This window comes from Fulmarus glacialis, unplaced genomic scaffold, assembly GCF_000690835.1.
Source record: "Fulmarus glacialis isolate BGI_N327 unplaced genomic scaffold, ASM69083v1 scaffold14268, whole genome shotgun sequence".
NCBI lineage: Eukaryota > Metazoa > Chordata > Aves > Procellariiformes > Procellariidae > Fulmarus > Fulmarus glacialis.
This window is the reverse complement of record NW_009230232.1, coordinates 40,858-52,543: the sequence shown is the minus strand read 5'-3', so window position 1 is coordinate 52,543 and position 11,686 is coordinate 40,858. Positions and strand designations below refer to the sequence as shown.

General features: G+C 40.4%; 1 protein-coding gene across 1 annotated transcript in view; it reads left to right on the top strand.

Moving 5' to 3' along the window:
• Positions 1–776: 776 nt before the first annotated feature.
• Positions 777–11,686, top strand: part of HMBOX1 (homeobox containing 1) — a gene marked incomplete at its 5' end in the record, with an annotated part of 36,940 nt that continues 26,030 nt past the window's right edge. Inside the window, 2 exons of the mRNA XM_009584154.1 lie at positions 777–887; positions 8,074–8,227. Coding sequence (XP_009582449.1) covers positions 777–887; positions 8,074–8,227 — 265 coding nt within the window. The remainder of the gene's footprint in view (positions 888–8,073; positions 8,228–11,686) is intronic.

The window sequence follows — 11,686 nt, the reverse complement described above, 5'->3', positions numbered from 1 at the left end:
GTTCACCTCTTAGTGCACTTTTAAACCTCTTGCTTTATTTGGTTCCTCTCTAATTACTTCTTTTCCCTTTCTGCATTGATCCTTCATATGGAAATAACTGTATTAACTTCTAGGGGGTTTTCCCCTTTTACTGTTTTCTTAGAAGTCTTGCTTTAAAAACTCTGGAACTTTTTGTCCCTAATCTTGCCCGGATACCTAGAGCTTGAATCCTGCTTTGCTGACAGACAGCTGCCCTTTCTGGGTTTTTTTCTGGCTGTTGTTACAGCTGCTGATAGTTGGCTTGCTCCATTTCTGGGCTGATTTGATCTATATCACATAAACGGTTTCTATGTTTATCTCCCTTCTTATTCAAGCATTGAATGATAATCATCTCCTAAATATCATTATTTTTATATATAATAGTGGGTAAGGGACTTGTTCCCATTTCACAGATGATGAAATTTAAGAATCAGGGAAGCTGTGGACAATTTAAGTCAGTGGTAGATTTGACTTCCCAGTTTGTACCCTCTTTGCTTATGGGTTGATTGTGCTGATTCCAGGACGTACCTTGAGTAAGGTTGAAAATAACAATAGGGAGAAGTTAAAGCAGTTAGAGACAGGGCAGGGAAGCTTAAACTTTACTTTTTCTGTGATTGAAACATTGTAAGTTCCTGGGCTTTGTAAGACAACACCTTCTATCAGTATATAAACCACTTTAAAATGTTTTAAAAAGAGTAAGTTCTCTCTTCCTCTTTCTCCCTTTTTTTTTTTTTTTGTTTTGTTCTGGTTTTTTGCAGGTATCAGTCAGAGCCGGATCTCCCATTGGCTGTTGCAGCAGGGGTCGGACCTGAGTGAACAAAAGAAAAGGGCATTTTACAGATGGTACCAGCTTGAGAAGACAAATCCTGGTAAACAAACACAGCCTAAACATCTCCTGCTGTTTTATTTATGGAAAAGAAGCCTTTGTCACTGATTTTTATTATCACTGATCATTCACTTCGCGGTCTGGTGTACTGAAGAGGTATTCCCTCTGACCAGTTTACTTTTTAGGAGGGTAGGAACAAATCTGTGTTTTGCTTTGCAGCAAATGATCCAGAGCTGATTTATCCATAGCTGTCTGTCCAGCTCCTTGGTCACGGTTACTTGCCGTGTCCTCTCGCTGCTAGCTAACTCTGGGAATCAGAAGCAGTCAGTGAGGCTGTAGTCAGCTAACATGAAATATATGCTGAGGCTGTTAGGAATGAGCAAATAGGAAACACTGATAATGGCTGCATATATAAAGTTGCATCAAAAACTCTCACATTTCGGCAGAGAGGATCTTTGGGATAACTTCAGAAGGTTTTGGGTTGGATCTCAAGTTCATGGATGGGATGTTGATAGTTACAGTGATAAGTTAGAGATGTGTCTTTCAAATCCCACCTGCTTCTCCAAATCTCTAAATAGATCTTAAATGTAAGAAGAGAAGTAAAGCTCCTCATTATCTTTGAATAACCAGCAATCTTCAAAATGACAGTTGAATTAATTTCCTTGCATTGTTCTCCATAGATTTTGTTTGACCACAGTTCTTATTTTTCCTTTTAGCGGTTTTATTGTAAAGATCAAAATATTTACATTTAATTTCCTTTAAACAATGGCGTGATTAAATTAACTGTGTAATTGCTTTAAGGAATTAAAGACTCAGGCTCTCTAATGTGAACTTGGCTTCAATATCTAGAATTCTATTAAGAAAAATTCCAATGAAAACAAATCCTCAAAACTTCTACTTTGTGTGTAAGCTGAAAATCAAGATGCTCCAGCTGTCAGTTGGCCTGAGAATACTTTTGCTTAGAGTTGGGTGGGTTCAAAGCCACAGCCGAGCCTGTCCTTTCTGTTAAGCATCTAGAAAACTGCTTTAAAGAATGAAAGTGCCAGGGGTTGTGAGGTGCTGACAAGCTGCAGATATCACTGAGAAGCCTTGATTTTGCAGTGGCTGGAATTGTGATACTAAGAATCAGCAGTTACTGGATATAGCTCTTCAGTATCAGCTGCTTTGAAAGCCTCAGGGTGTACCCTACAACATAACTCTCAGCCATTTCCCTTTGATGGAAGGTATTGCCTCCAAAACAGTGGAGAAAACTAGAGGTTTTTTAGAAGGTGCATTTTGGAAAAAAAACCCAAAGTCCTCTCCTAATAAAAAAACTGTTGTGTGGATCTTTCCTATAGCCTTGCATTTTTCTTTCCAATATCGTTTGAAGCTGTTTAAGAAATAGTATTCTGTGCTGGGATAAGAGAAGCCTTGTCAAACTTAGCACTAAAATGTTTAGTTTTTCCTCTTAACCTTCTTTCTTTCCCCATATTCACAAGCTCACATCTTGTTTGTCCTTTCGCTCTTGAGAAGTGTCTAAAGAAGGAAGACTAGCAACACTGAAGGCTTAAATTGAAATGAATCGACGTTAACCTCTACTTTTCTGACGCGCTGTCTTGCTGAGGTCTTGTTCACTTTTCTTCATGCACACATGGAAAAATTTCTTGAAGAGTGGTTGTTTGAGTTTAACCTTTTTTCAAATAAGAGATCTTATGCAGCATTTGTAAGAAGTGTAAAATGCAAAATGGCTCCTCTGCCTATGCCAGGGGACTATTTGGATGCTTAAATTCGCTTTAGAACCAAATAACGTTTGTTTCTTTTTAGAGGCTGAGGTAAAGGGGGGAACCCTCAGTTTTCCCGTAGCTATTCGAAAAGTCTACTTGAGGAAAATGGTTGTGTTATTTATCGTAGGATAATCCACTGCTTTGAATCATTGCCATCTACTATATTGCAGGTCAGACTGGCTAGCCAAGAGACAATTAACATGCATATGTGCAAGTGTATGCAGTGTATTAAGGAAGGTACCAACCTCGTCCAAAGCATCCTGGATTTAAATTACTGTTATAAAACCAATTTGGAGCCTAAGTTTTGGATACTACTTACAGTATTCTGTGATTAGTAGACTTGACTAGCCGTTCTGCTCCCTTCTTTAAACTCAGAAAATGAGGAAATCAGTAGAGCGTCCTGCCGTGTTCACAAAGAAGCGATGCCATCACTGCGCTCTCTGTAGAGTGTAAAAGATTATTCTCCTTTGAGGAAACTTAAGAGATTAAATGACTGTCATGCGTTTTTTCTATTCGCTCACTTACTAGGGAGTGACATGTGGCTTTCTATTCTCATATATCCCATCTTTTCCAATTCCAGCTGCTGGGAATAAAATCTCAATCCTTCTCCTTTGAGTGATAGAGTCAGGTCTCTCTGCGTAGAAGCAGTTACATGTTTGAGTTACCAATGGGCAAAGTGAGGTCTTTGGGAACTTTTAGTTCCCCATTTCTTTAATTCCTTATTTTGGAAAACTGGATCTTCAGAGTAAGTCTATTTTCTGAGTTTGTGTAGTAATGGAAAGAAAACTTTTGCTTAAAATGGAAACAGTTTTAAAGGACTAGAACACCAGATATAATCAATTTATGAACTGTAAAGAAAGAATAGTTGTTTCGTGAGGAAAGAACTGGAGATCACTTGACAGACTTGTAGTCTTTCCTTGGCTCTGCCAGTTTTTCTGTACGACTCTTAGCAAATTATTTCACCTTTGCACCTTACTTTCCCGTCTCCTAGGTAAAGATGAGACCATTTTCCTGTATATGACTTGCCTGTAAGGTCCTCACAGCAGGGACTGTCTTTTACTATGCTTATATACTGCACCCAGCCAGGAGTTTCTAATAATGTAGGGGACAAAAGATGACTTATAAATACATCAACAGATATTTTCTTTTTCTTTTTTCAAATGCATAATGGTGCTATATAACACTTTAAATCATCCACAAGCAGTCCTGCATCTGCTAACCGAAGAACTTCGTGTTGTGGAGCCTTAGGGCGGTTTTGAGATGTTACTGCTGTTGAGACGTTGCTAGATGTTGCTCCTATACAGAAGAGACTCAGCAATTCCATCACGTTCGTTATTTGCCAGCTTGCTTTGGACTCTTGAATATGTTGTTTGTTGTTCTTGGTTTTGATTGCTTATTTGCATGGGTACTTTCTATATTTCTCCTGTCTTTGATGGCGGGTGTTCAGGCAACAGCAGACTGGAACATTGCAAAAGAGACTTAAGTCTCATGGATCATAAAAAAAAACCAAAACACTTTTCCTGCTGTATGCAATAATCTTGCTCAAAAATTTCTTGATCAATGTTTTCCTGGTAGGAGTGATGTCAGAGTTAATAGCAATGCTGCGAATTCCAGTGTACTAGTGATTATAAATTTTTCTGGAAACCGTTGCCAATTAGGGTGAAAGGCATTTTTTTGTTAAAGGGAAGAAGTCAGTGCTAAATGCTAGGGTTTGAAAGGTCTTTAATCCAATTAATAGGGATGCTTTTCATTTAGATCAGGCTTTTTCTGGACAGGCACCACATCTCTTGTGTTTTGTAGGGGACTGAGAGCATTTTGGCAGTAGCTAAATAGTATATGTTTCAGAAGCCAGTATATGAATGCATAGAGACCTATAATGTACTGATTTTTTTCTTCAGAGCCTGTGGGTTTTAAATAAATAAATAAATATTTCTTTTTACATTGGTAGTTGTTAACCTGATTAGTTTGGCTGGCACTGGGTCTTGGGCGACGTGGAAAGTTTCTTATGGCGTAACTTTATCATGTCTTTTGCCTCTGTGTACTGCAAACTGAAGCTGGCACCTAGAAATGATGTGTTGAAGTTACAGATGGATACAGACTGCTTCCATTTAGGCTGGATTTCCATTTAGGCTGGATATTTATTTCTGCCAGTCTTCTGTAATAGGAAGGCAGCTGTGGTCACCTTGGAGAAAACCATGTGCTCTTCCTCCTTGAACAAAAGGAAAAAAGAAAGGTAGTTATTATCAAGATGTAGCATCTCTTGTGTTATTCCCAAAGCAGTTCTTGTTCAGCTATAAAAGAAAAGCCTGCAAAAAAAAAAAAAAAAAAAAATCCGGGGCTGGGTATCCCACGAGATTTGCACTGGAAACGTATTGTTGGTGATTTACTATTTTACAGAGCTGCAGAGAAAATAGTCCCTGCTCTGATCCTTTCCATCCAAGCAATGAGCTCTGTAGGGAACCTTTTGCTGTGCAGGCTGACGATTCAAATCTAGCCTGGCTCAGTAGTAACTGAAAGGTGTTTATCATGTGATCTCAGGTCAGCCTGGCTAAAAATGAAGTGTGACATCTGTTCTTATCAGTATAATACATGATAGGTACTTGCTGCAAAGGCTTGCTACTAAATGTTTTTTTGGAGCTGGGAGATGGCCTGAGGCTTGCTCCAGCCATTCTGCGCATCGCCCCTGTATGGCAGGGCCTCTCTGAGACATGTGATGTGTATCAGCAATTGCATGTGACGCTTTTAAGAGTAACGCTCTTTCTTCAGGATAGTGTCTGGGATGAGAGAAGGCAGGACTTTGCCGTGAGGGAATTTTGAGTACAGAGATAGAGCTGCATTCCAATTGGAGAGCACTGCTCTTGCCTCCTCTCCCCAAAACCCCACCTGCAGCATCCCCGAAGTCATACCCCACATTTGAGAAAATACTGGCTTGCACAAAGAAAATTCTATATTGTTGCAAAAGGTAGTCAGCACTGGCAGCTAGTGAGAGATGTCGCTTTTCATTTTTCTCTGCAAAAGGAGTTCTTCCCAGACAGTTCACCTCTATACCTCTTACAGATGTCTTGCTTTTTGATACATAGACTAAGATGAAACTCTCACACTGCATTTGCTCGCTCATTCTGCTCAGAAGAGAAGTTTCACTACTTCTTAAAACCTGTTTGAGGGGTTTGTAAAAAGAATCTGACCTAGTAACTAGGATGTAACTTATTAAGTTGTAAAGAAGTGGAGCTGGATGAGGAGAAGATTGCAATGAAGCGTTGGAACAGCAGAATAAATGGGATCCCCAAGTGCTCTCACTTAATTGAGGGGGATGAAGAAAAGCTCCATAGCTACCTTATAAAATGTGGCAGCAGTGTGTACGTCCACCACTTTTGCCACTCATGCATCCAAGCACATTTTGGGCCTCTGTATGCATTCAGATGCTTCCGTCTTTATGTGTGTGCAAAAACAGTGGTGGGTACTTGCTTGTAATTCTCAGCATACTTCTTTCTTATCTGCTGCTGATATTGATGTTACCCCATAGAAAAGAGAAATAGGTAAATTGATCTAGCAAGGCTACTAAAACAAAAAAAGCATCTTATATTCAGTAACTGAACATATCAGTAACAGGACCAAATTCATGCTTTAAATGCAGATTTTTTTTCAACCTTTGTCTGAAAAATCTCAGGCAAATTTCATGGAAGTATTCTGTGTCTCTTACCTTGATGTTAGGCATCACTGATATTCCTGTACTCTCCCTGTGAAATGAAATCCTCAGGTAGGGTTTTTTTTTGGAAATGTAATTTCTTGTCCTTTTCCCCCCTGCCTCTTTTTTAATTTTTTTTTTTTTTTTAAGTTTTTTAGTTTTTTGAAGCATATTTAAAGCCTAGCAACTTGATACTGACCCAGACCCCTAAACTGTGCAAGTACTGGAAAGAGTAGATAAGGAACTTTCCTTGAAATGGCCTCCCAATAAATTGGCAATGTAGGAAATATTTCATGTGTCAAGAAAACTAGGTGATCTGTGTAGGCTCGTTAGCTCGGAATTAGTAAGAGTCACCGTCTGTTGTGCATGCAAGGCAGAGATTGCGGGCTTCGTTTCCTATAGACTTCTCCTGGGTAAAAGTTTTAAATTATTTCGGGCTCTACTACCTAACACAGATGCAAGCCCCTGGCAATAAGGAAAATACTCATTGTGCATTTCTGGAAAGGAACACAGCCAAATACATAAATAGCTAATTTCTTGCTTTTTAACTGTAGGAATTTGTTTATTGGTTAAACTCTAAGTTCCCTTAACCTTTTTACTCTTAAATTAAACAAGCAGCGTTGTTTCACTAGCACAGTATGTTTTTATGATGAAATCCTAACCATTCTGAGCAAGTCTGTGTACCCAGAGGGATTTGCTGTCTCAGCCCTGCTTTTACGTGCGCACAATACTGTATTCCTCCTGTGAGCAGAGCTGCCTGCTTCTCTTGGATCTATCCAGGCTGGTTCAGTGCATGAATTTCTGATGAGCTCAGTGTTGCATATGGGATATAGATGGTGATTTATCTTTTCATATGACTGGTTTTTTTTTTTTTTTAATTATTTATTTTTTGCACGCAAGAACAGCTATTTCTTCCCTCCATGGGAAATCACTGAGCACAAAGCTGTCCTTCAGAACATACCCTGTTTTACGTACGAATGTCCTACACCAGGTTCCCATCCTCAGCAAGAGATATATGAAAGATTGGTCTCCCAGCGTGTCTTGATTTATCTTGATTTATTAACTGAGGGGCTGTTGTGGAAAGAATCAGGGGTAAGTTTCAAAGGGCCTTTCCTGAGGGCATTGTGCCAAGTCCTGTTTCTTGCTTGATGTTTTCCAGCTCAGGCTTCTTGAAAGGAGAAATATATCCATAGAAGGGGAACAGAAGAGGAAAGGTGTGATGTTAATCTGCTTTCAGTGACTTTTTTAGGCAACCTGGCACTCAGGAGCCCATGTTTGCACAGGTCACAGGGTGTGTTTGTATCGGTGGAACTATTTCAAGTGTTTACTCAGCTCTTCGGACACATTGAAATACCTTTGGTATAAATTTACATTTTGCTTCCCGAGGCTGTTGTACAATTAAATAGAAACCTGCTATTTCCCATTTCATGGCGGAAGAGGTAGCAGCACAACCTAAATAAACCTGAGCCTGGAGCATAGTTCACCCTTTCTGTAAGATACTTTTCCTCTTGATGAAGACAGGACAGCTTTTCCTAAATGGCTATTAGCTCAGTTATGTCTCCCTTAGATTTCCATGGTCACCTAATACCTCTCTGGCTTGGAGGTTGGGGTTGGGAACTCTAGCTGGCTTTGTGTATCTTTAAGGTGTCTTTGTTTGATAATGCTTTACTTCTTTAGTTTGAATGGTTTCATCATCTGTCTTGTCTTTTTTTCATGAGCAGGAGTGAGAAAATGGGCATGATTTTTAATCCACTAGGAAACACAGTATTTATTATTCTTAGGGGCTACGTTAAGCATGAGACCTGCTCCTATCCCAATAGAAGAGCCAGAATGGAGACAGACGCCTCCCCCAGTCACAGCTACCTCTGGGACCTTCAGACTACGGCGAGGCAGTCGGTTCACATGGAGAAAGGAGTGCCTGGCTGTTATGGAAAGGTATGTCACTTTGGGGTTATGGAGATGGGCATTTTAAAGCCAATACAAGTATCCTTTTTCCTGCTCTGGTGAACACCAGCTTCATTTTCATGGATGTGTTTTAGCATCACGCAAGCCAATAACAGTGTAATCATTTGATTCTAGACGATAGAGTAGGGGGAGCTATTTTACCCCTTCTGTTGTTTGAAAAAATGTTATAATCTTTGGACAATATCTCGTTTTTTGTAGCCCCTAAGACATCTTGTCCTTAGCTCAATCTGAGTGTTCAGCTTTTCCTTTGCTTTTGCAGAAACCTTTCCTTCTAGCCTAATCCAAGCTCTGTCTTGGTGGGGGTCTGCACACTCTTTACATTCTACATTTCTCTTTTCCCAATTTACTGATTTGTCCTCATAATGTATCATGTTATTTTATAGTTGATACTGGCATTTCGGCAGCACTATAATTGTTCAGGATGCAGAACTTTGCCTAACAAGCAGTAGATTCCTCGTCCAAAAAGGCTCTTACAACCCTTTTACATGAGCTGGGAACAGTACAGAGCAAAGTGGGTCTTTCAAATACATATGCAGAGTGGCAGGTGATCATTAGAGCTCCCAGCTCTTCAGTCCTGCAGAGACGAAGCGCTCTCTGAGCCTGGTCTCCTGGCTGCCTATGTGCTTTGCCTTTCCCTCTGCTTACAGTAATGTCTCTTTTGTGGATAATATTGTATAATAGAAAAGGGCTAGTGAACTCAAATGTAGTTTAGGGATGAATGCTTATTTCTGTTAAGGGCTAAATGGCTGGGAGGAGTTTTCCTTCCTTCGAGAGCATGAGGAACCTCCTTTCCATAAAAGCACCAGATGACTCTCTGTGTGTGCTACACTCCTCTCTGGTTTGCAACTCCATTGAGTCCTTGGCCAGCAGATTTTTAGGATGTGCTTTTGCCCTTTCTGTAATGCTGCTCTTCCCTCTTGCTTGCACAAGGGTCTTTGGAACCGATTAGGAGCAGGAGAGTGTCTCCTTTTGCCTAAGCTAAGTCCAAAATACCGAGCTCCCTCAGGGACCCAAGCCGTTTTACACGCAAGATGGACATACTTCTGTGTGGCCACAGGCCATCAGAGGGTCTTTGCAGGCCTGAGACCAGTAACTCAGTGTTTGTTTCCATATTCTGTCCTGGCACTGCACTCATGTTTTCAGCTTTGGCTCAGTGTTTCCCCAAAGGAAATAATGTCAATGTTTGAAATTTGTTCTGCTTTGCTAGACCCAACTAATGCAAAGCCCTGAAATCTGATAGTACAGGGGACTGTGTTTTTCTAGTGTCCCCCTCTGCACAGGCAGTACGATGTGCAGTATAGGATTTTTAGCACTTGAAAATGCTTGTATGACTGTCCTGATGGCAGTATGTAAGATGACAAAAAGGTTACAGCTCTGTGTACCTTCAGGAGGAGACCATCTCATTAACCCTCTGTGTGTGAAATATTTAGTTACTCTGAAGTAGAATTAGAGCTCTTTGGGCATGGGTGTTTTCCTTCTTGGTTTCTGTCTGGCCTGAAGTGCGGTAACTGCTATTATTTGCTGTTTGAATCATGATAGTACCTTAGACTCCTTTGTGCTAGGTGTGCTGTGGAAACACAGAGCAGAAGGACAAAGCTAAGCAAGCAAGCACTACCCTTTCCTCCTTCAGATCTCTCCTAAAGCCAGTCTCTGCTGTGGCAATCTCAAGAAGTCAGAGAGTAATGGTTGGGTATGTGTCTGTTAGATGCGAGATTTGGTTTTGTGTATGGAAAGAAGCAAGTTGGTGTTGACTTGCTGGAAATCATCCAGTTGTGTATGCAGATACCTAATCACTTGATCCAATTTTTCATTACCCTCTTTCTTCTTCTCTGTAATTCTTGGTTTTGTTCACTGTGGCTTGTGCTCTGTAAGGTCTTTGCTGCTTTTCTTCTTGTTCTGCTGTTTAATGGAGACTTCTGCCACATTGCCTTAATGCTGGCTTTAATAGTAATTTGCAAAGCCCTTGCTAGGTCACTGCGAGCGCTGAATTGCACAGCCTTGTGTGTGGGTACTGGAAAGCATGGCTGAGGAGTTTTAATTGAGGCAGGAACACAGTAAATTCGAGCAGTGGTAAAAGCTTTGTATGACAATAAAACTACACCATAAAGCAAGTTGGGAATACAGTGGTTTAACTGTTACACTTTAATAGGCCTAGTTGAGCTGTAAGGATGAGCTGTTTTATGTGACAAGTTTTGAAAGAGTGGGAGGAAAACACTCTCTTGGGAGCCCTAGGAAGAAGCTAACTAATTTCACTTACATGTCGCTGGAGTCTTCCAGGCTTGTCCGTAATATGACTCATAACAGCAGCCAGGGTGAAGGTAACCAGACTCCTGGCTCTCTGGCCCAAGCCGATCAGGTTTAGTTGATGCCATAGGGTCAGGAATAAGCATTTGGCCCACTAAAACCGTATTTGGCATTGCATGTGGTCTGGTGCCATTTATCTGGTAATTTGCATTTTTCTCTGAAGGATTAAGTTTTGACTGTCAGTGGAGGCATCTTACTCAGTTTAATGGACTATTTTCCTTAATTAAATGCAAGTTTCCTTGCATTGCATTTGTATGTCCTGTAGCTTCTTGATGTGCTGTTGATCCACGCAGGGATTTAGGCACCTTGTTTTGAGCTTCTTATTTGGGAACCTCAGTAAAGTGCTTGTTCATCTAGGCTTCTAGCTGTTCAGCAATGAGGAATAGAGATCCGGAAGACAATTCCATCCCACTAATGCAACTCATATGAGGGCTATATGCACCTTCCTCTCTGGCTGCAAAAGAGGAGCCTTCTGCAATTAGACCTAACTTTGGTGATTTAGTTAAATGCCTGACGATAAGAGGATTGAATCTAGACCTTAATGGAAACTCTTGTATAGGTAATGCAGAGCTACTTCTTCCTATGAACTTCTGAAACGTTGCTGCAAAGCTGTATAAACATTTTTTGGGTGAGGATCAAAGTCTTGGGCTGCTATATCAGTTAATTGTGGTATGTGCTTTTGACTTGGATTCAGGTGGTATGAAGTGCCCTCACTAAAAGTTGATGTGTCAAACCAGCTGAGAGCACAACAAGGAAAGAATCTGAATTTGATTGCAAAAATTAGAGAGATTTGCTTCTAGGAGCAGGCTCTCCAACTGAAAATGCACAGCACTGGTCAGGATTTGGCCCATGAACTGAATGAGAAGGGTGAGGGTTGAAAGGCTGGTTTCTCTTTTTTAAAAGATTTAAAGCAACAAAAACTCCAGTGCAATTAATTATTATATTGGTGCCAACCTGATATAATTAAGATTAGAGTTAAGGCCAGCACGTATACTTAAATGTCTAATGTACATAAGTGTCTATATACAGGGTATGTGTATTAAGGAAACTAATTGGTTTATACTGGATTTCCAGAATGCTGCTTGTGGTTTCTGTAATTCAATTCTCCAGTCTTTACTGCTTTTT